At 31.2% G+C, this 22,918-nt stretch overlaps 1 protein-coding gene across 1 annotated transcript; it reads right to left on the bottom strand.

Annotated features, from left to right (window-relative positions):
- Positions 1-2,309: 2,309 nt before the first annotated feature.
- On the bottom strand, positions 2,310-3,938 carry LOC149221285 (uncharacterized). The gene has a single exon (XM_089387349.1). It carries the CDS (start codon positions 3,936-3,938, stop codon positions 2,310-2,312), a length of 1,629 nt encoding a protein of 542 aa, XP_089243475.1.
- Between the last annotated feature and the right edge of the window lie 18,980 nt (positions 3,939-22,918).

Here is a 22,918-nt window from a genome sequence, read left to right as displayed (position 1 = left end):
TTTAACTAAAAAACAAATAATTAAAGTCAATTATTATTATATATTTACCACATTTATTTATTACCATTTAAAAGTGATTTTCGATATGAAAATATCCAAATTTGACCTGTAAATAATAATATTTTTTGAAATTTTAAAATAAAAGATATCTATATATATATATATATATGCATGTTTATTTTAAAATTTATATATATTTTATTTAAATTTTAAATTAAAAAAAAAATCTTAATCATATTTAGATATAAGTTTAATTGAATTGGAATAAATATATTTAATTTAATTCTTTATTAATAATGATTTGTGAAGAAAAATTGTATTATCTCAAAAATAAAAAAACAAATTCACCTTAAATTTGAAATACATTTATAATTTACATACATCTATAAACTTTTTTTCGGTTGGCGATTAACTTTACTAGGATCTTCTAATTCTTACAAGGCACTAACCCTCTCATCAAATTGGTAACCAATTTATGAAAAATAAATATAATAAAATAAATTTAAAATTGGCTGTTGAAATGAAGTCTCACCAACGGGAAGTCTTGGGTTCAAATCTTGTGCTATTCCCCTATAAAAATGAGAAATTGGACATGATAAAGATATAATTATAATATTTTTAGATATTATTTAAAAAATTAAAAATTAATTTAAATAAAATAAAAATATTTTTTTTGGACTTTTGGGAATAAAATATTTTTTATCAAATAAAATTGATAACTAATTTATGGAAAATAGATATAATAAAATTTTTAATAATTATAATATTCTTTCGCTGTAAAACATTTTTGATCCGGTATTTCGGATACATTACATTAAAAATGAAATATATAAATTTTTTAAAATAAATCTGTTTATAATTTAGTTTTTGGGGGCTTTTGTGAGTAAAACATTTTGATCCTGTATTTTCGGATAGATTATATCAAAAATTAAATACATAAAAAATTTTAAAACATTTTTTTATATTTTTTAAAAATTAAAAATATATAAAAATATAATTTTTACCATAATAATATTTAAATGTTAAAATTAAATTAAACATCTTATATAAATATATAATTAAAAGAAAATAGTTCCATAAATATATACCAATGTAAACAAAAAATTATATTAATAAAATATCATAAATAAATTAAAATAATAATATAATTTTAGATCTAAGGCTTTTGTGATCCATAATATAGATATCAGTGTTCCCAATTAGATCTAAGACCAAATTCTAACGATGTGATTAATCATAAAGACTGATATCTATAAAATAATAGAAGTATTTAGCAGTTTAACTATTTATTTTTAACAAAATATTAGTATGAAATGATAATTGTTTAAAGGGTAATCTATTTCATAGACTAAATGCCTTTTTTCACTAGATGTTCTCTAGTTAATTTTAGTTAAAATCCGATAGAAAGCCTTAAAAAGTTGAGTTTAAATGGTTTAATCTAGATAATTAGAGTGCTTCATAGGTTTTTTTGGAGTGCTGAATCCATTTATGCATTCAAAAAATTATTTTAAGCAACAAAAAATCTTGAAATTGTATTGCCAGATTTAGACTAAGCAGTTATTTAAAATATGTTTATACACATATAAAAACCTAAAAACACATATTTTCAGGGTCCCAAAAAATTCTAATTCTTCTACTACAAAAATAAAAAATAAAAAATAAAAAATAAAAGATCCAACTGTCAAACTAGTTAGCCTACTTGTTCTAATACAACTTCACAAAGAGCTTATTCATTTCAATTCCAATTTTCAATCGTTCATACATAAAAACAATAACCTGTGTAGCTATCCTTCTAATTCTTCTGCTACTAAAACAAAAATTAAAAGATCCAACTGTTAGACTAATTAGCCTACTTGTCCTGATACAACTTCACAAAGTAGTCATTCATTTCAATTCCAATTTTCAATCATTCATACATAAAAAGAAAGAACCAATCATTCATACATAAAAAAGAAAGAACCTGTGTAGGCTAATTCTTCAGCTATGAAAACAAAACATAAAAGATCCAACTGTTGGACTAGTTAGCCTACTTGTTTTGATACAACTTCACACAGTTCTCATTCATTTCAATTCTAATTCATACATAGAAAGCAATAACCTGTGTAGCAATAATCATAAACCTGATAACTCAGTAATAACCTGCGGTACTTGTGTAGACAAAGTACTTTCAGATATAAACCAGATAACTTTGTAACACACAGTTATCTACTAATCTCTGTCCATGTAAGGAGTAGCTAAAACTGCGTTTTGATTCTGGATGGACTTCAGAAGCATTTTTACTCGAAAATAATACTTCTCATCTGGGATTTCTAATCCAATGTTTCGATCGGTTTCCCTGTACTTCCAGTGGATGATGCCGACGTTGGTTCTTCCAGTGTTTCCATATGTTTCTTACTTCCCGCAGATAATGATAATGAAGGGTTTCTGCATTCTTTTTGGTATATGGCAACGAGAACAGCTGCATCAAGGGCAGCATAATGTAGCTGACTATCGCTCAAGGGACGCAGCCCCCAGTCACTCAACTGCATACTTTTGCTCAAATAGCCTCCCAATATGGTCTTTGCAAGGCCTGAAAGCCCTCCTTGAACTGATGCAAAAGCTTCTTGCAGGTCTAATGCAGGTCCTTCACGGTACTGAAAGCATTCTAGCTTTCCATAGGATCCGAAAAGCTGCTTCATGTCAAGTTCCAATGAATACCCCAGCTTCAAAATACTGGAAGAATGAAACACAGCTTTAAGGCACATATCCAGTGCACTTGGTTGTGTGTTAAACAAATTGATCATGTCAAATATCAGCACTTTTTTGGCTGTAGCAATCTGTAATAGGGAAACTTCACCCTTAGCCCACTCAGTATCTATCCCAATAACATCAATTTCATCCTGAGAAAAATGCCTTAAAGCCTCGACCAGTGTTGATTCTGTATTAATCACTATAACATCATTTTCTGAAAACCCTATGTCTTGTAATTTCAGAAAACCAGTCTCCTCCTTCAATGAGCGCCGTTCAAGTAACTGATCTAATTCTGCACCGCCTATATCCAGTGCCAATTTTTGCAGGCGTTGGAAAAGCCTTCTCTGAACGTTGCCATTTTTATCATCCTTCTTTTTCACAGTACCCGCAAAGTATGCCTCATGCCACCGTCCCGTCTCGGCGAACTTCGTCATCTTTCTCTCTTTGAACTCATAAATAACATCCGGAAATTCTGATAACAGCTTATTCTTGTATACCATGTTCATTGCAACTTTCAACAAATTCCGCCTGCGGCAACACATTACAAAGCAAGAAATCATATCACTCTCAGTGAGGTTGAAAGTAGCCCATGCTTCTGCTACTTGAATCTGGCCGGCGGCAACAATAGGCTCAAGAAAGTCCTTGCAAGCAAACCCTACTCGCTTTATAATAGCGGTAGCAGTGCAGAAATGACGAGATTTTATCTGTTTTAGAATGAATGTTTTCAACTCTTTTAACCGCTCAGAATCGAATCTCACTGCCACTTGCTGCAATTCTTCACTTAACTCTTCAACTCTAAATTCAAAAATATCGACTAGAATACCCAACAAGACGTTGTTTACAGAGAATGCTCCTGAAAGTATTAGGTCGCTGAACAAATTTGCCGCCAATCTCCTTCCACCATTATCATGAGAAAATTTTGGGTTCAATTCAGCCAAACCCATGAGAGCTAACGTGAATATGTGCCTTGGCTGTTGACCAAGGGGTGCAATAATGTAAACCAAATCACATAAACATGCTATAATATAAGTAGGTGATACATCCCTGAGAAGTTCCATTATCGCTTTTCGAACTTCCCGGTAGTCAGCCTTCCCCTTTACGTGCACCTGATATGTGAAGTATTGCTTTAGATAACAAGCAAAACATAGAGTCCTTACCTGGGACAGATCTGAAAAAGGGTGCACCATTATAGAATTCTCTCCCGTCATTTTTCGCTTCCTCTTTTATCTCAGTACAATGAGAATATCACTTCAATAACTTCAATTCAATGTGATTGAACATGAACCATTGAATTTGCCTCTCAATGGAGCCAGCCAGTATAGTTAGTATTGTATTTATAATTGTACTAGACTCTGCCCCTTTGAATTCAAATGGGTAAATTTATTTATCTTTTTAATATTAATATGTTGAGCATTTATTTTGTGGACCAATTATTTTAAATTAAATTGATATATTTATTTTTTCTGTATTTTAGGTGGTCTTATCTTTGTAACTAGAGTGGGCTCGGAGAATAATTTGTTATTGGTCAATTTTTTTAGAATAATTTGTTATTGGTCAATTTTTTTATTTTTAAATATTAATAAGATAACCGTTTAATCTAGAGTGGGCTCGGAGTATGATTTGTTCTTTGTGAATTTTTTTATTTTTTAAATATTAATAAGATGAACGTTTATTTTATGTGGACCAATTGTTCTTAATGAGATTGATATATTTATCTTTTTAGGTATTCTTTGTGGTTTTATTTTTGCTTCTTTAATGGTTTTCTTTTATTTATTTTAAATATTTATTTTTTCTAACAATTTAAGGATTATGTCAACGACTTATTTAAATAATTATGGACATTTTTTAAAATAAGTTGAATTTTTCACTTACTAGGAAAAAAGATATTTTAAATTGAATTTGCCTACTTATTAACTGACCGTGTCTTAGTGGATGGTTATTATATAATTTGGTTGAACAAGGAATATAATAATAATAATAAACAATTATTTGGAAGGTCATGGTCAAGTTGGTGTATGGTAAACTCTTTGAATGTGAGACAATCTCTATGACACCCCCTTGTTTGTAGCACAAAAGACCAACCTCCATATACATACATAAAAGTTTTATAAAGTTGTACATAATCTAACCCTCTTTATATTTGAACTTATTTGAAAATGTGACATTTTAATAGGAAACATATATTCTTAACCGTTAAACATATTATTAACAAGATGAAGTTTTTCACAATTGTCTGTTATCTAGAAGATTTTTGGAATAACTCTCTAATGGATTTATAATCTATCAAATGGACACTTCACCCATCATTAGCGTGGGTGAACTACCATAAATCTGGAAAACAATTGTTTTAAAGAAGCTGAATTTGTCCACTTATGAATTTATTTTGGCACTAATAAATGGTTACTATACAATTTAGGTGGATAAATAAGATAATAATAATAATATTGATAAATTATTATTAAAGTCATGGAAAATTTAATTTATGACAACATCTTGTTTTCTCGACAAGGCACCCTCCTCCCTATGACACCCCCTTATTTGAGTGTGTGACATCTTAAGAGGAACCACATACTCTTAACCATTGTATTTATTAAATAGAGAGTAAATATTTTAACAAATTTTCATCTTGTGGAAATTTTTTAGAATAACTTATGTAATGGATTTATGATCCATGAGAAAGTTGAGACTCCACCCATCATTAGGGTGAGTGCATTGTCCACCAAAAGATCTTATGGATTATAAATCAATTACAAGGTTATTTTGGAATTTCATGACATCATTAAACATTTGATTTTTCCTTAGAAACTTTACACTTATGAAATGAATAGAAAACATGAACAACAATACTTGTACAATGTTTTTATAAAATAGCACAGATCTATATTAGCTCTTGTTCTATTAAATGTTGATAGATTTGGAGTTAAGATGGATTTATGTTGGTTTTCAAGAACACACTAAAAAAATGTTTTAACTATAAGATTTTTTTTTTAATTTTATTTTCACTTATTTTATATAATATATACATAGCTAACTTTGAAATATTTTCTTTGTGTTTCACATTCTCACATTAAAATGTTGATACATGTGTGGGCTCCCTCACTCTCTCTATATATGTATCTATCTTTTTCTCTCTATATAAATATGTGTGTTTTACTAATATTTTTTATAATGTTACATGTGAACTCTATATTAAGTATTAAAAGAATTACAAAATTGTGCATTTTGAATTAGAAAGAAACTATTCATAGAATAAAATCTCTCCCTATATATAAAACTCTTATTAAACTTTTGTTTGTTTGTTTGTTATTTATATTTTTTAAATATTGTATTTGAATTCCATACTAATAATAGAAAAAATTAAGACAAAATAGAAGAAATGTGATTCATCCCCACAACATTTTATTCATACATTCAGTAGATGGAGAGTCAAAGAAAACCAAATGGATCTAGAAGTTATTGCGCATTACGCAACTCACTATTCTCTTCTGACTCTTTGATGGTTGTATTAGGCCCTTTAATTATCCCTCATATTGAAAAATAAAAATATAAGAAATTTTTAATTTAAATTAATAAAATATTTTTTGTTATTAATAATTTTCCTTTTTTTGTGTCAAGAGACACTCTCTAGTAGGGGGAGATGTTCACTCTCTAGTAGGGGGGAGATGTTCTAATGTTTAACATTAGGACACTCTCTAGTAAGGGGAGATGTTCACTCTCTAGTAGGGGGGAGATGTTATAGTGTTTAACATTGGGGGGGGGGGGGGGGTGGTATGTCCTAACATTTAACATTAGGGGGATGGATGTTCTAGTGTTTAACATTTTGACTCACTAGAAATAAAAAAGTAAAAGTAAAATTAAAAGAATAAAATAAAGAACGTAAAATTCTCCCTCATATTGAAAAGTAAATTAATTTTCTAACCCCATCTTAATTCATGTAAAATTAAGGTGGAAATCAAGTATCACTCACATTTCGTTTCGGTGCTACTTTTTAGTTTGTTAATGTAAGTATTATTTTATTATTTCTAAATGTAAAGTAAAAGAAAACATCTCCTCATGAGGTGCACTATAGCCCAATATAGGGAAATGTGTAAGTGTGAGGAATAACATAAGAAAGTGCTATTTTTTAATTTGTTAATGTAAGTATTATTTTATTATTTCTAAATGTAAAGTAAAAGACAACATCTCCCTCATGAGGGGCACTATAGCCCAAGGGAGATGTGTAAGTGTGAGGAATAATGTGTAGGTGTGAGAAATAACGTAAGAAAGATAGAATGTCAAGTTTTGTTAAATGTAGAATCAATAAGTTTAATTAATATTTATTAAATGTTATATCTATCCACCTTTTAATCTAAAGAATTCCTTAAATTATGGTGGGAATTAAATCATGGTAAATATGTTATGATCTATTTTGAAGGATTGTATTTTTGGATTAAAAAATCACTACACGAATATATAAAAATACACATAAATATTGGAACCATATCAATAAATTATGGCATAAAATAAGTGACATAGTTATCCACATGTAATTATATTATGTAAAATACTACAATATTATAAGTTACATTTATCGGTGCTATAATAATAATGGTTAGTGAACAAATCCAATCCTATAAAAGAAAATTATAATATCATGGGCCAACACCATGGGCCATCTAGGCTTTTGATTATTATGTTATGGATCTAAGATTTTAATGATTCTATTACAGTACCATGGGCCAATACCATACCATGGCTTATCAATACCACATACCCAAAAACCATAACTTATTTCACAATCAAAATATTTTATTAATATTTTATTTTTGTATAATTTACTCACATTTTTTAATTAAATCTAAAAGAAAAAAAAGAAAGTGATAATTACTTTTGAGATATATATAAACCCTCCATCCATCATTCCTCACGTCTACTAAAAATATTCTCAGAGAGATTAAATCGAGGTTCTATAAAACTAACTAGCAATTGCGTCATATGTTACAAAAGAAACGTCATAAGGTAGTAGCATATGGGAGAACATAGATGAAGAGAGATGTGATATGTTATGCAATCTAGATTTTGTCTAGTTTAAAACTGTTTCCTTGGGCCATTTCCCACTTCTTGTGCCTTCCCACTCGAGGTTGCTTATGCTTATAATGCTTGTAACGAAGCACTTCAAGAAAACCTTTTGAAAGTAATCATTTTCAAGCATGCATAATTGCATAAGAGTTGTGCACAATTATACTTTCTCATTAATATATATCGCAGACATTTTTTCTTACCATCACCAAAACCATCATGTTTTTTGTGCACAGTTATAGTGCATCCATTCTCTTCTTTAGCTTGCAAATTTCGCTTTGTTTAGCTACTTAGGTTAGTAAAGGTGTTTACTGTATTTCTAGCCTGAAAATCCCGTAAGCACAGTGAAGGAACAACTTTCTTCTTTTACACCACCTTTGGAATAGCTTTGGCCACAAAAGGATGAGGGGATCAAACAGTTTTTGGATGTTCAATTACAAATTCAGAGGATTTGTTGAGAAATTTATGGAAAATTGCAACTCAATGAAGTTATAACTCCAAAACTTGATGATCAAGACTTATCATTGAAAACGTTTGATGAATTTTCTATACAGTTTCAAGAACTTCAAAGAGAAAAGGTGATATTTTTCAGTAGCTTAGGTACATATGCATTTTAATTTGTTTTAAAACTAATATTATTATCTGTTATATATTCGCTTATGGTCTAGACATGGAATTTGATTTTGAAATCATATTTTAGCCTTTTTTTCATTGGTTTAGTTAAAGTTGGAAGGGGTTATAATCATTTCTAAATTAAATGGGAGAAATGACAAATCCTTTTCATTTGATTGATACATACATCATATGGGCTTTAATTATACACTAGATTGTTTCTTCGTACTTCACACTTTAATTAATAATTGCAATCCTTGGCACGATGATCAGGTCCACAAGGTTCTTGATTATGTTAATATTGTATGTGATGTTTGCCTTGTATTGGGGATGGAATTTTTTAATGTCTTTACTAATGCAAACAAGTTGTCAATTTGACAAACACATGTTTCCATTATCAAATCCTAAAGCACCATATTAAAGACTGTATCAATAACCAAGTTGTCAATTTGACCAACACATGTTTCCATTGTCAAAGCCTCAAGCACCATATTAAAGAATACATCCTTAACCGAGTTGCCAATTTGAACAACACATTTCTCCATTGTAAAAGCCTAAAGCACAATATTAAAGATTGCATCATTATGGTTAGGTTGCAGACTATAATCCTTGAATCTCAAGTTCATTAATAGGCCCCTCTGACATTAAATGCTAGCCAAGATGAACGAGAAAATGTGTGTTAAAAGGGCTCCAAAGCTAGCAAGAAGCCTCAAACCCAAGCAACCCTTCAATCCGTTACCTCTATGTTAGGGAATAAAAGGATCTCTTAGTCTACCATCATTGCACCTGAATGCAAAAAATTATATCTGTTAGAGAGCTCAAACCACATTGATGCTGAAAGACATGCTCCATATCTGCCCAACCTTCTAAATCAACACACAGACAAAACAGGGAAGGTAAAATGCCTTCAAAGAAACCTAAGATGATACACAAAGTTTTTCCATTGATTATAACATTGCTATCCAATTCATTTGGGGAATTTAATGAGGAACATCATCATACAGATATTAGAATGAAACCAAGGTGGGAGCAAGGTCTATATATATATATATATATATATATATATATATATATATATATATATATATATGTGCGTGTGTGCGTGTGCACAATTGCATACATCCTATCCCACAAGGAAGGGAATGGTGGCATATAACGAAGCAATTTCACCAAAGGAAAGTTCTGATGATACTCAAAGGCATGACTTAATTGAATGAAATTTCACAAAAGCAGCATTTGCGGAGACTTGGATTGATGATTTAATGAAGGAAAATTAAGCACCAAAGTTTGTATGGTAAGAGTCGACCTAAATTTTTTTCAAGTATCTATGTGAAGACTAGAACTTATTATTAAAAAAATTTACCACAAAAATGCCTTTCCAAGACTAACCAAGATACAAGGCCTCGATCTTTTCCTCGTATTGGATTTAGGAATTTAACAAAGAGTTCTTTATGGTCTGATTACATTTGGATTCCTTTTTTTGAATAAATAGTTTCATGGCAAAACGATCTCATTATTCACTTAAAATGAAATAATAAATGGTGATATCACATTCACCTCTAAGCCTCATTATTTTCGGGATTACAATGAAATCTATGTCCCTAATGTTCTCAGTATGATTTATGGGCTTTTATAAAGTCATCCAATGAATTAGTTTAGTGCAATGTATTTCAAATAAAAATCATGAAGACTAATATGGATCAGAAGTAACATTTGTCAAACAGAAACTCCACTCCATGATTTACTTGTTTTTTCTATATCACTTGCAAATTCTATGCTAATGCAACCTATATAAATAACAATAAGATGGTAAAAGAAATATTGTGAAATATTATCCCTATCCTTTCAATAACAAAAAGGATAAAGATCATATGGTAAATTAGGTATTAATAATAGTGGTAGTGAATATAAGGGAAGTTCTTGCAACTTCCATAAGCATCATTTATATTCCCAACATTTTCTACAAGCTCTAATGCCTCTGAAGTGATAAAGTAGATTGCTCTAAGAAGAACCACTTTTGATGTAATTCCCTCAAGACTAGGTCACACCATACCATAACCCTCAGAAAACACAAGAAGGAGAAGCCGAGAGAGGGTTTCCTTAATAGCCATAAAAGTGATTGCATTAAAACTGGCATATTCAAAATACCACAAGGTCATCTCAAGCATTCCAAGGGATATCACTATTTCTATACAGTTTTGACGATGTAATATATCATTCTTGAAGAACACGTATTGGAGAAAATAGATAAGTCCAAGAATACAATACACTAAAGCCAACCCCATAGAATTTAAATAAATGTGCTAACGTGCCTAGAAAATATCTTGTTGGATTCTTCCACATAATGTTTCCAGTGATAATAGTACCTTTCAATTCTGGATCACATAACATAAGACAAATTTTTTTACGTGCCACACTTTGTGATATAGATGGTGTCTAGCTCTATATTTTCTTAAAAATTATTCCCTTAGAATACAAGGAATGTAGCAAGGTCAGTTTGGCTCATCAACATATCGGTGTACAATGATCTCCCCTTTTTTACAACCTTCTAACTTGGAAAGCTTTGGAGTACAACATAGTGTAGTGGCTCCACCATTTGAATTTCGACTAATATTATCCCTCTCCTTCGTCTCGAAAATAATTGTTTCAATAAGTCCAATGCTAATCTCCATTTCATCAATGCTCAAAAGTGGATTCTTGAGTTTTGTATAAAGGTTGAATTAAATGAGTCAAATTGTATTATCGAAGCCATTGAACCACCCTTTTACATTTCTATTGCAAGAAGCCTACATATAATTCTATTACATAAATATCCAAAGTAATCAATATGTGCAAAAACTCTCATTTCTCATAGAAATTTGTGGAACCGCGTAACTTGAGGAATATTGGTAGCAAATGGACATTAAACCCGACCAAACAAAAAACCACATTCGCAATATTCAAATAGAAAGAAGCTCCAAACTCGGCAAGAAGAAATTAGAAACTTTCATAAGCTTGAGATTCCCAAAATCGTAGAGATTCAAATTCCTCCTATACATTGCAATGTATCTCCACTTAAAGCATGGGAAGAGTTGCACGTGCCATTATAGGAAATTGAGTTTTGACAAGTGATGATAAATTTCCTTACACAATCTGTAGCAATAACAATGAGTTCACGTCGAAGAACATATTTTTTGAATAGGGTCTAAGAGAAGCTCTTATGTGTGGGGTGAAGCATGTGCAAGGCGAAAAGTGTTAATCACATATGTTAATAAATTTCTCAATGTGGATAACTTTTCATCCTTACAACTTGTAGCTAATTAAATTATATCGAATTTTCCCTTGCACCAAAGTAAAAATATGCTTATGACAGAATACTTGCTTTCCCCTAATTAAACTAATTGATTTTTCTATGATCTTAAGGGAGGAGAAAAATGGTTCCCAAATCCTTTTTGATTCCCCCAAACCACACAAGGTTCAAGGGGAAGAGCATACTTAGAACTAGGAATTGTCCACTTAAAGTCCCAAACTAATATGAAAAATTAACTAAGAAGTATCAAAGGCCATCCATTTGGAAAACCAACCTGTACCTTAACTAACATGAAACATGTAAGGAGTGGGAGAATATTATTATGGATACCACCTAACTAATAAAATAAAGAAAATGGTTATAAAATATAAAATGAAAACCAACATAGGAAAGTCCAAGAATTTTAATTGATCCATCATTCGATAAAGCATGGCCCAAATAATTTATGTGACTATTATTTTAACAACTATATAGTTTTTCAATGATATATTTCAGTCTAGATATAACTCCATTTGATGTATTTTGTAGGCCAACAAAGGCTATTGACAATATACGGAGTGGTTCCTGAGCATGTTTGTAGGATGGAGATCTTCTCGAGGTTGGCTTTTGCTAGAGTAAATTAAATACAATATATGAAACACATTCTTGGTTTGGTTTTTGTTGTATGACTGAGTAAAATCCAATTTTATAGTAAGTTGTTGCAAACTACTTAAATACACAAGAATGGTTAGAGAAGATTATAATAAACAAATAAAAGTTAATTCTAAATTCAAGGAGACCATAACACACATAAAGTAATAAAAAGATAACCTGCAAACAAAAATGAATAAAAGAAAGAGATTGAAAATACAAAATCCTTTATTTCCAGTGAATTGAGACAAAGTTGTCTATGAAAGATACATTAAGGAGGATTCCAAGCACAATGAGCCTTCAAAAATCCTCTAGTGGAAGGTCCATTTTTCTTCCTTTGCATAGTAATTCCATTACAAAAATATCAAAAGTAATCAATATGAGCAAAAATTCTCATTTCTCACAGAAATTTGTGGAACCCTGTAAGTTGAGGAATCTTAGCAGCAAATGGACATTAAAACTGACTAGGCACAAAACCACGTGCTCAAAATTCAAATAGAAAGAAGATCCATACTAGGAAAAATACACTATTGAATTTGTCTAGTTAATGTTTCCATTGATAACATTACCTTTCAGTTGGGGATCACATAACATAAAAAAAAAATGTTCTACATGACATACTTTGTGATATAGATGGTGTCTAATTGTGTCTTTTCTTCCAAATTATTCCCATGGAATACAAGGAATGCAGCAAGGCCATTTTTTCTCATTAATAGATCTGTGTACAATGATCTCTTTTTTTTTAACAACCTTCTAACTCAACAAGCTCTAGATTACAACATAGTGGAGTGGATCCACCATTTAGATTTCCACTAATCTTATCCATCTCCTTTGTCTCGAAAATAACTACTTCAATAAGTCCAATGCTAAGTTCCATTTCATTAATGCTGAGAAGAAGATTCCTGAGTCCTGCATAAAGATTGAATTAAGCCTCCTAGATAGAATCATGAAAATTCTTAAGCCACCCTTTTACATTTCTATTGCAAGAAGCCTACATATAATTCCATTACATAAATATCCAAAGAAATCAATACCCACAAAAAATCTCATTTCTCACAGAAATTTTTGGAACATTGTGACTTTAGGAATATTGGCAACAAATGGACCTTAGACCTGACGAGACACAAAACCACATGCTCAAAATTCAAATAGAGATAAGCTCCAAACTAGGGAAGAAGGAAGTAGAAACTTTCATAAGATTGAGATTCCCAAAGTCATAGATATTCAAATTCCTCTTATACATTATAATATATCTCCACTTAAAGCATGGGTAGGGTTGTGTGGTCCACTATAGGAAATTTATTTTTGACAAGTGATGAGAAACTTCCTTATGCAATTTGTAGCAATAACAATGCGTCAAAGTTGAAGAGCATATATTTTGAATAGGATCTAAGAGAAGCTCTTGTGTGTGGGGTGAAGCATGTGAAAGGTAATAAATTTTAATCACATATATGTTAATAAATTGTTCAATGTGGATAACTTTTGATCCTTAAAATATGCAACTAATTAAATTATATAGAATTTTCCCTTTCACCAAAGTGAAAACATGCTTATGACAGAGTACTTGCTTCGCCTAATTAGACTAATTGATTTTTCTATGATCCTAAGGGAGGAGAAAAATGGTTCCCAACTCTTTTTTGATTCCCGCAAATCACACAAGGTGCAAGGGGAAGCACATACTCAAAACTAAGAATTTTCCACTTAAAGTCCCAAACTAATATGAAAAATGAATGAAGAAGTAGCAAAGGCCATCCATGTGGCAAACCAAACTACACGTTAACTAACATGAAACATGTAAGGAGTGGGAGAAGATTATTATGGATAACACCTAACTCATAAAATAAAGAAATTGGTTATAAACTATAAAATAAAAACCCACATAGGAAAGTCCAATCATTTGCATTGATCCATCATTCTGTAAAGTATGGCCCAAATAACTTATGTGACTATTCTTTTAATAACTGTATAATTTTTCTATGATATATTTCGGTCTAAATATAAATTTGTTTGATATATTTTGTAGGCCAGAAAAGGATATTGATAATATATGGAGTGGTTCTTGGTGAATTTTTTTCCTCTTTAAATATTAATAAGATGACCTTTTATTTTACCTAGACCAATTGTTCTCAACGAAATTGATATATTTATTTTTTAGGTATTCTATGTGGTCTCATCTTTGTTTCTCTAGTGTGTTAGGAGTAGGGTTTGCTTTTATTTATTTCAAATATTTATTTTTTCTAACAATTTAAGGATTATGTCAACAACTTATTTAAATAAATATGGACATTTTCTTTAAATAAGTTGAATTTGTTCACTTATGAGGAAAGAAATATTTCAAAGTTGAATTCGCCCACTTATTAACTTACCTTGTCATAGTGGATGGTTATTATACCATTTAGGTGGACAAGGAATATAATAATAATAATAAACAACTATTTGGAAGGTCATGGCCAAGTTGGTGTATGGCAAAGTCCTTGATTGTGAGACAATCCCGATGACACCCCCTTGTTTGTGGCACAAAAGACCAACCTCGGCATACACACATAGAAGTGTTGTAAAGTTGTACATACTCTAACCCTCTTTAGATTTGAACTTATTTGAAAATGTCACATATTAATAGGAAACATATATGCTTAACCATTAAACATATTATTAACACGATGAAGGTTTTCACAATTGCTTGTTATCTAGAAGATTTTTGGAATAACTGTGTAATGGATTTATAATCCATCCAATGGACACTTCACCCATCATTAGCGTGGGTGAACTACCATAAATATGGAAAACAATGTTTTAAAGTGGTTGAATTTGTACACTTATGAATTTACTTGGCACTAGTGAATGGTTATTATACCATTTAGGTGGATAAATAAGACAATAATAATAATATAGTAATATTATTATTAATAAAAAAAATTAAAGTCATGGAAAATTTAATTTATGAAAACCTCTTTTTTTTAGACAAGGTACCCTCCTCCCTATGACACCCCTTATTTGAGTGTGTGACATCTTAAGAGGAAACACATACTCTTAACCATTAAATTTATTAATACGAGAGTGACTATTTTAAAAAAAATTCATCTTGTGGAAAATTTTCAGAATAACTTATGTAATGGATTTATAATTTATAAGAAAGTTGAGACTCCACCTATCATTAGGGTGGGTGCATTGTCCAACCAAAAGATCTTATGGATTATAAATCAATTACAAGGTTATTTTGGAAATTTTTGACATCATTAAACATATGATTTTTCCTTATAAACTTTACACTTCTGAAATGAATAGAGAATATGAACAAAGATACTTGTACAATATTTTTATAAACTAGCATAGATCTATATTAACTCTTGTTCTACTAAATTTTGATAGATTTGGAGTTAAGATGGATCTATGTTGGTTTTCAACAACACAGGTTATTTTGGAAATTTTTGACATCATTAAACATATGATTTTTTCTTATAAACTTTACACTTCTGAAATGAATAGAAAATATGAACAAAGATACTTGTACAATATTTTTATAAACTATAATAGATCTATATTAACTCTTGTTCTACTAAATTTTGATAGATTTGGAGTTAAGATGGATCTATGTTGGTTTTCAACAACACATTAAAAAAATGTTTTAACTATGTTTTAATGTTTTATTTATGTTTCACATTCTCACATTAAAATGTTGATACATGTGTGGGCTCCCTCACTCTCTCTATATATGTATCTATCTTTTTCTCTATATATAAATATGTCCGTGTTTCACTAACATTTGTTAAAATGTTACATGTCAACTCTATATTAAGTATTAAAAGAATTACAAAATTGTGCATTTTGAATTAGAAAGAATCTATCATAGAATAAAATCTCTCCCTATATATAAAACTGATATAAAACTTATTTATTTATATTTTTTAAATATTGTATTTTTTTTTATACAGTGGAATCGACAATAGGGGCAGCCTCACAACTCGTGTTACATGGGGTCGATTCTGACCGCTACCTCTATAACCATTGGGAGCTGCACCCGCCCCTCTCCACAGCACTGGGTTAGTCCAGGGGAATTGAACTCGTGACCTTCAGTATGGAGCTAGTCTTTCTAACGAACTTCACCGCACTGTGATTACCAACTCGCCTACCCCTATGGGGCTAAAAATATTGTATTTGAATTCCATATTAGTAATAGAAAAATTTGCACATTTCCCTCAAAATGAAAAATAAAAATAAAAGAATTTTTTAATTTAAATTAATAAAATATTTTTTGTGTTTAATATTTTTAAATTTTTGTGTCAAGAGACAGTCTTTAATGGCCGGGATATGTTCTAACGTTTAACTTTAGGGGGGAGATGTTCTAACATTTAACATTAGGGTGAGGGATGCCCTAACGTTTAACATTTTGACTCAGTCAAAATAAAAAAGTAAAAGTAAAATTAAAATAATAAAATAAAAACATAAAATTTTCCCTCATATTAAAAACTAAACTAATTTTCTAGTCCCACTTTAATTAGTTTATGTAAAATTAAGGTGGAAATTGAGTATAGGTGACATTTCTTTTCACTGCTATTTTTTAATTTGTTAATGTAAGTAATATTTTATTATTTCTAAATGTAAAGTTACAAGACAACATATCCCTCATGAGGCACAATATAGCCCAATATAGGTAGATGTGTAAGTGTGTGGCATAATGTAAAAAGATAGTATGTCAAGTTTTGGTAAATGCAAAATCAACATGTTTAATTAATATTTATTAAATGTTACATCTATCCACTTTTTTATCTAAAGAATTCTTTAAATTATGGTGGGAATTAAATCATGGTAAATATGTTATGAGCTATTTTGAAGGATTTTCGATTAAAAAATCACTACACAAATATCTAAAAATACACATAAATATTGGAACCATATCCATAAATTATGGCATACAATATGTGATATAGTTATCCACATGTCATTATATTATGTAAAATAGTACAATATTATAAGTAACATTTGTCGGTGCTATACTAATAATGGTTAGTGAGCAAATCCATTGCCATAAAAGAAAATCATAATATCATGGGCCAATACCATGGGCCATCTAGGCTTTTGATTATTATGTTATGGATCTAAGATTTTAATTATTCTATTACAATACCATGGGCTATCTAGAATTTTGATTATTATGTTATGGATCTAAGATTTTAATTATTTTGTTACAATACCATGGGCCAATACCATGGCTTATCAATAGCACATACCCAAAAACCATAACTTATTTCACAATCAAGATATTTTTAAATATTTAATTTTTATTTAATTTAATGACATTTTTTAATTAAATCTAAAAGAAAAAAAGGTTATAATTACTTTTGAGATATATCTAAACCCTCCATCCATCCATCATTACGACTACGAAAAATATTATCATAGAGATTAACTAGAGGTTCTAATAAAATTAAATAGAAATTGCATAAGATGTTGCAAAAGAAACGTGTAAGGTAGTGGCATATGGAAGAACATAGATGAAGAGAGATATGATATGTTATGCAATCTAGAGTTTGTCTAGTTTAAAAGTATTTCCTCGGGCCATTTCCCACTTTTTGTGCCTACCCATGACAGTCACATATGGAAGAACATAGGTGAAGAGAGATATGATATGTTATGCAATCTAGATTTTTTCTAGTTTAAAAGTATTTCCTTGGATCATTTCCCACTTCTTGTGCCTGCCCACTTGAGGTCGCTTATGATTATAATGCTTGACTTGAATTTAACAAAGCACTTTAGAAAAACCTTTTGAATGTAATCATTTTCAAGCATGCATAATTGCATAGAGTCATACATAGTTAAACCTCCTGACTAATGTATATTGCAGACATTTTTTCTTACCATCACCAAAATCATGATGTTTTTTGTGCACAGTTATAGTGCATCCATTCTCTTCTTTAGCTTGCAACTTTCGCTTTTGTTTAGCTACTTAGGTTAGTAAATATGTTTACTATATTTCTACCGTGAAAATATTGCAAGCACGGTGGAGGAACAACTTTCTTCTTTTATATCACCTTTGGAATAACTTTGGCCACAAAAGGTGATGAGCACCAGTATTACAGCAAGGACATTGCAACTCCTGGGCTACCAGCTTTACTTATCAACATGAGGTTCATACAAACTTGGAGGTGACAGTGTTATATGCACAAGTAAAAGTGAAGGTCCTGTCTATTGTCACTGTTCATCCGGCAAGAGAACCTAGGGGTTCCAAGCCAGACTTCTATAGAGTCAGAAGAAGCTTGATTCTTTGATGGAAGAAGAGAAAATCTATTCTAAGAGAGCTACTCTACTACAGTAATGAAGAAAACAACATGTATTGCTAAATCACACCATATCCTAATTACCATTTAAACAGCTATGCTATGTAGTATTTCTAAATCAACACTAACCTAACGCTACTATCTAAGCTACAGAAGTAAAGAGCATCAACCATACTAACGTGTAAGGAAGAAAACTAAACTAAATCTGTTTCCACTTTTTTTTTGTTTTTTAAGGCAAAATCAAGTATGCAAATTAATTGTTCTTATGGATGTGACAGGTGGATGGAAGGTGATTGAGGATGGCTAAAAGGCTTATTGAGTGGTTGGATGGTGTGAAAAAGTCCTGGGAGGATTTTTGTGACTCCTAGAGGTTCCCTACAGGAATTACAGAAAACCTACAAGATACGGCCGAGAGCTAATTGTGAGGTGTTGGAGGTGTTGGGAATCTTGGAAAGGGTGTATGATTAGTGAGATGGGGTGTTATAAGGTTTAGGAACACTCAGGAGTCAATATCCAAGATCAGATATGGCTAGATTCACTCAAGGTATCTAGGGGAATTTCAATAAAAAAATTACAAAAACTAGTGAGGGTGATGGTGGAACAAGAGATGGTTAGGGTGGATTTGGTGGAAGGTGGTTGCTAGTGATGAACTCTGGGTCCTCCTAAAGTACCTGTTGTGCTTAAAAAATATGTGTTTCGCAAGAACTATGCAACAAGATGCATTTTCATAAACTAGAAAAGCATGAATCAATTGTCGATATTATGCATGAAGAGAGTGATAAAGGGAATGAAAGCATGAGTGATATTTTATTGCAGAAATTGATTAATGGAAAAAGATGAAAATGAAATGAACCAAATGTTGAATCAAGGCAACAAACTCAAAAGCTCATGCAAGAACTAGAAATCTGTGTTTTTGGGGCTGCTAAAGGGTCTCTTCCTCATGTCATGGTCCCAGAGGTAGGAAGGGAGGACGAGACACCTGCTGTTAACCTTATGGCAATCCTTTTTCTCCTTGATAACTTGCTAATTGAAATAAGGCACAAATGGAAGAAAAGTAACATACAACCAATCTAATCTACACGATTGTAATGGAAATGCAAATACTTAAGGAAATGAACAATTAAATCATGAATCTATGCTAACATACATGTACAATAAACAAGAGCCTTGGATGCTAGGGTTGGGCCCTAACCAAAGAGCTTCAGCCCTCTGAGTTAACTCAGTGCTAGCTCAAAACAAAACTCATTCTTATTATCAAAACAATGGATTACATCCAAAACTGTCACAAGTCTTGCAACTCGAAAATAGAGTACAATTTTACAATAAAAAATCTGAATCCTCCTGATGTCCTAGGCCTCTCTACTTATAAATCTAAATTCTACAACGACTTCCTTAAAATTAGGGAGGCTTGGCTCCCAAACTCGAGATAAACTACTACTTTGTGTTTCACTTGCTAGGCTGCCTTCTAGTCCCATGATTTGGCTATTTGCAGTCCGAGATGATGGAGGAATATTCGAATGGAGGGGTAGTAAATGAGGAGGATTTACCTCCTATAATTCCTGTCCCTTGTCCCATTAAAGTTTTGACCAAGGACATTGCCAAAATTCCTTGCTTTTATCCTTTAATCTTGCATTAAATGCACATTAGACCACAAAGAAAAATATCAAACTCTAACTCATCTCATAAACAAAATATAATAAAAAGTATGTAATAAGTTATCAGAATAGTTGGTTTGACTATGCTAGGAGGTGAATTAAGGCCCATATAATTACCCAATGATGAGGCTCATCAAAATGAAGACGGGATAAAGACGTTTTTGGATGTTCAAGTACAATTTCAGAGGATTTGTTGAGAACTTTTTGGAAAATTGCAACTCAATGAAGCTATAACTCCAAAACTTGATGATTAGAACTTGTCATTGAAAAAGTTTGAGGAATTTCCTCTACAGCCTCAAGAAATTCAAAGAGAAAAGGTGATATTTCTTAGTAGCTTTGGTCCATATGCATTTTAATTTGTTCTAAAAATAATATTATCATCTATTAATATTCGCTTATGGTCTTGACTTGGAATTTGATTTAGAAATCATCTTTTAGCCTTTTTATTAATTGATTTAGTTAAAGTTGGAAGGGGTTATAATCATTTCTAAGTTAAATCACATAAATGACAAATCCTTTTCATTTAATCTATACATGCATCATATGGGATTTAATTATAAAGTAGATTGTTTCTTCGTACTTCACACTTAATTAATAATTGCAATCCTTGGCAGGGTGCTCAGGTCCACAAGGTTCTTGATTACATTAATATTATACGTGATGTTTTCCTTGTATTGGGGATGAACTTTTTTATTGTTGTTACCAATGCAACCGAGTTGTTAATTTGACAAACACATGTTTTCATTATCAAAGCCTAAAGCACCATATTAAAGACTGCATCATTAACTAAGTTTTCATTTTGACCAACACATGTTTCCACTATCAAAGCCTCAAGCACCATATTAAAGATTGCATCCTTAACCGAGTTGTCAATTTGACTAACACCTTTTTCCATTGTCACAGCCCTGAAGCACAATATTAAAGACTGCATCATTATGGTTAGGTTGTAGACTATAATCCCTGAATCTCAAGTTCTTTAATAGGCCCCTCTAGCTTTAAATGCTAGCCAAGATGAATGGAAAAATGTGTGTCAAAAGGGCTTCGTAGCTAGCAAGAAGCCTCAAATCCAAGTGACCCTTCAGTCAATTGCCTCCATGTTAGGCAATAAAAGGCTCTCTTAGTCTACCATCATTATACCTGAATGTACATATTCTATCCCTTAGAGATCTCAAAGCCATAATGATGCTTAAATCCATGCTCCATATTTGTCCGACCTTCTAAATAAACACACGAAAAAAACAAGGAAGGTGAAGCACCTCCAAAGAAACCTAAGATGATACGCAAAGTTTTTCCATTGATTATAGCACTGGTATCCAATTCATTTGGGGAATTTAATGAGTAACATTGTCGTATAGATATTAGAATGAAACCAAGGTAGGAGCACATTTGCATACATCCTATCCCACAAGGAAGGGAACAAAGGCATATAATGAAGCAATTTCACCAAAGGAAAGCTCTGACAATACTCGAAGGGATGACTTAAGTGAATGAAATTTCATAAAAAGAGCATTTGTGGAGACTTGTATTGATGATTTAATGAAGGAAAATTAAGCACCAAAGCCTATATGTTAAGAGTCGACCTAAAAATTTTACAAGTATCTATGTGAAGACTAGAAGTTATTACTAAAAAAATTTACCACAAAAATCCCCTGCCAAGACTAACCAAGTTACAAGGCCTAGATCTTTTCCTCATATTTTATCTAAGAATTTAACAAAGTGGTATTTATGGTTTGATTACATCTGGATTCCTTTTTTTGATTAAATAGTTTTGTGGAAAAATGATCTCATTATTCGGTCAAAATGAAATAATAAATGGTGATATCACAATCACCTCTAAGCCTCATTATTTTCAGGATTACATCAAAAACTATGTCCACAATGTTCTCAGTATGATTTATGGGCTTTTAAGAATTCACCCAATGAATTGGTTAAGTGCAATGTATTTCAAATCAAAATCAGGACAACTAATATGGATCAAAAGTAACATGTGTCAAACAAAAACTCCACTCCATGATTTACTTGTTGTTTTCTATATTACTTCCAAAATCTATGCTTATGCAAACTATATAAATAATAATAATATGGTAAAAGTAATATTGTGAGATATTATCCCTTCCCTTTCTATAACAGAAAGGATAAAAATCATATGATAAATAAAGTATTAAGAACAATGGTAGTGAACAGAAGGAAAGTTCTTGCAACTTCCATAAGCATCATTTATATTCCCAACATTTTCTACAAGCTCTAATGCCTCTGATTCGACAAAGTAGATTGCTCCAAGAAGAACCACTTTTGATGTAATTCCCTCAAGAGTAGGTCACACCATATAATAACTCATATAAAACACAAGAAGGAGAATCTGAGAGACACTTTTCTTAGCCATAAAAGTGATTTCAATAAAATTGGCATATTCAAAATGCCACAAGCTCATCTCAAGCATTCCAAGGAATATCACTACCACTATACAATTTTGAAGATGTAATATATCATTCTTGAAGCACACGTATTGGAGAAAATAGATAAGTCCAAGAATAAGGTAGGCTAAAGACAAACCCATAGAATTTAAATAAATGTGATAAGTTGTCTAGAAAATAGCCTATTAGATTCTTCCACATAATGTTTCCATTGGTAATAGTATCCTTCAGTTACAGATCACATAACATAAAACA

The sequence above is a fragment of the Pinus tabuliformis genome, chromosome Q (genome assembly GCF_031772625.1).
Source record: "Pinus tabuliformis cultivar Carrire ecotype Pingquan chromosome Q, CPIR1, whole genome shotgun sequence".
Taxonomy (NCBI): domain Eukaryota; kingdom Viridiplantae; phylum Streptophyta; class Pinopsida; order Pinales; family Pinaceae; genus Pinus; species Pinus tabuliformis.
This window is presented reverse-complemented; position numbering and strand designations above follow the sequence as displayed.

What these genes read in the sequence shown, in the direction of transcription:
- LOC149221285 (XM_089387349.1), bottom strand. Translation starts at nt 3,938, where the DNA reads ATGACGGGAGAGAATTCTATAATGGTGCACCCTTTTTCAGATCTGTCC.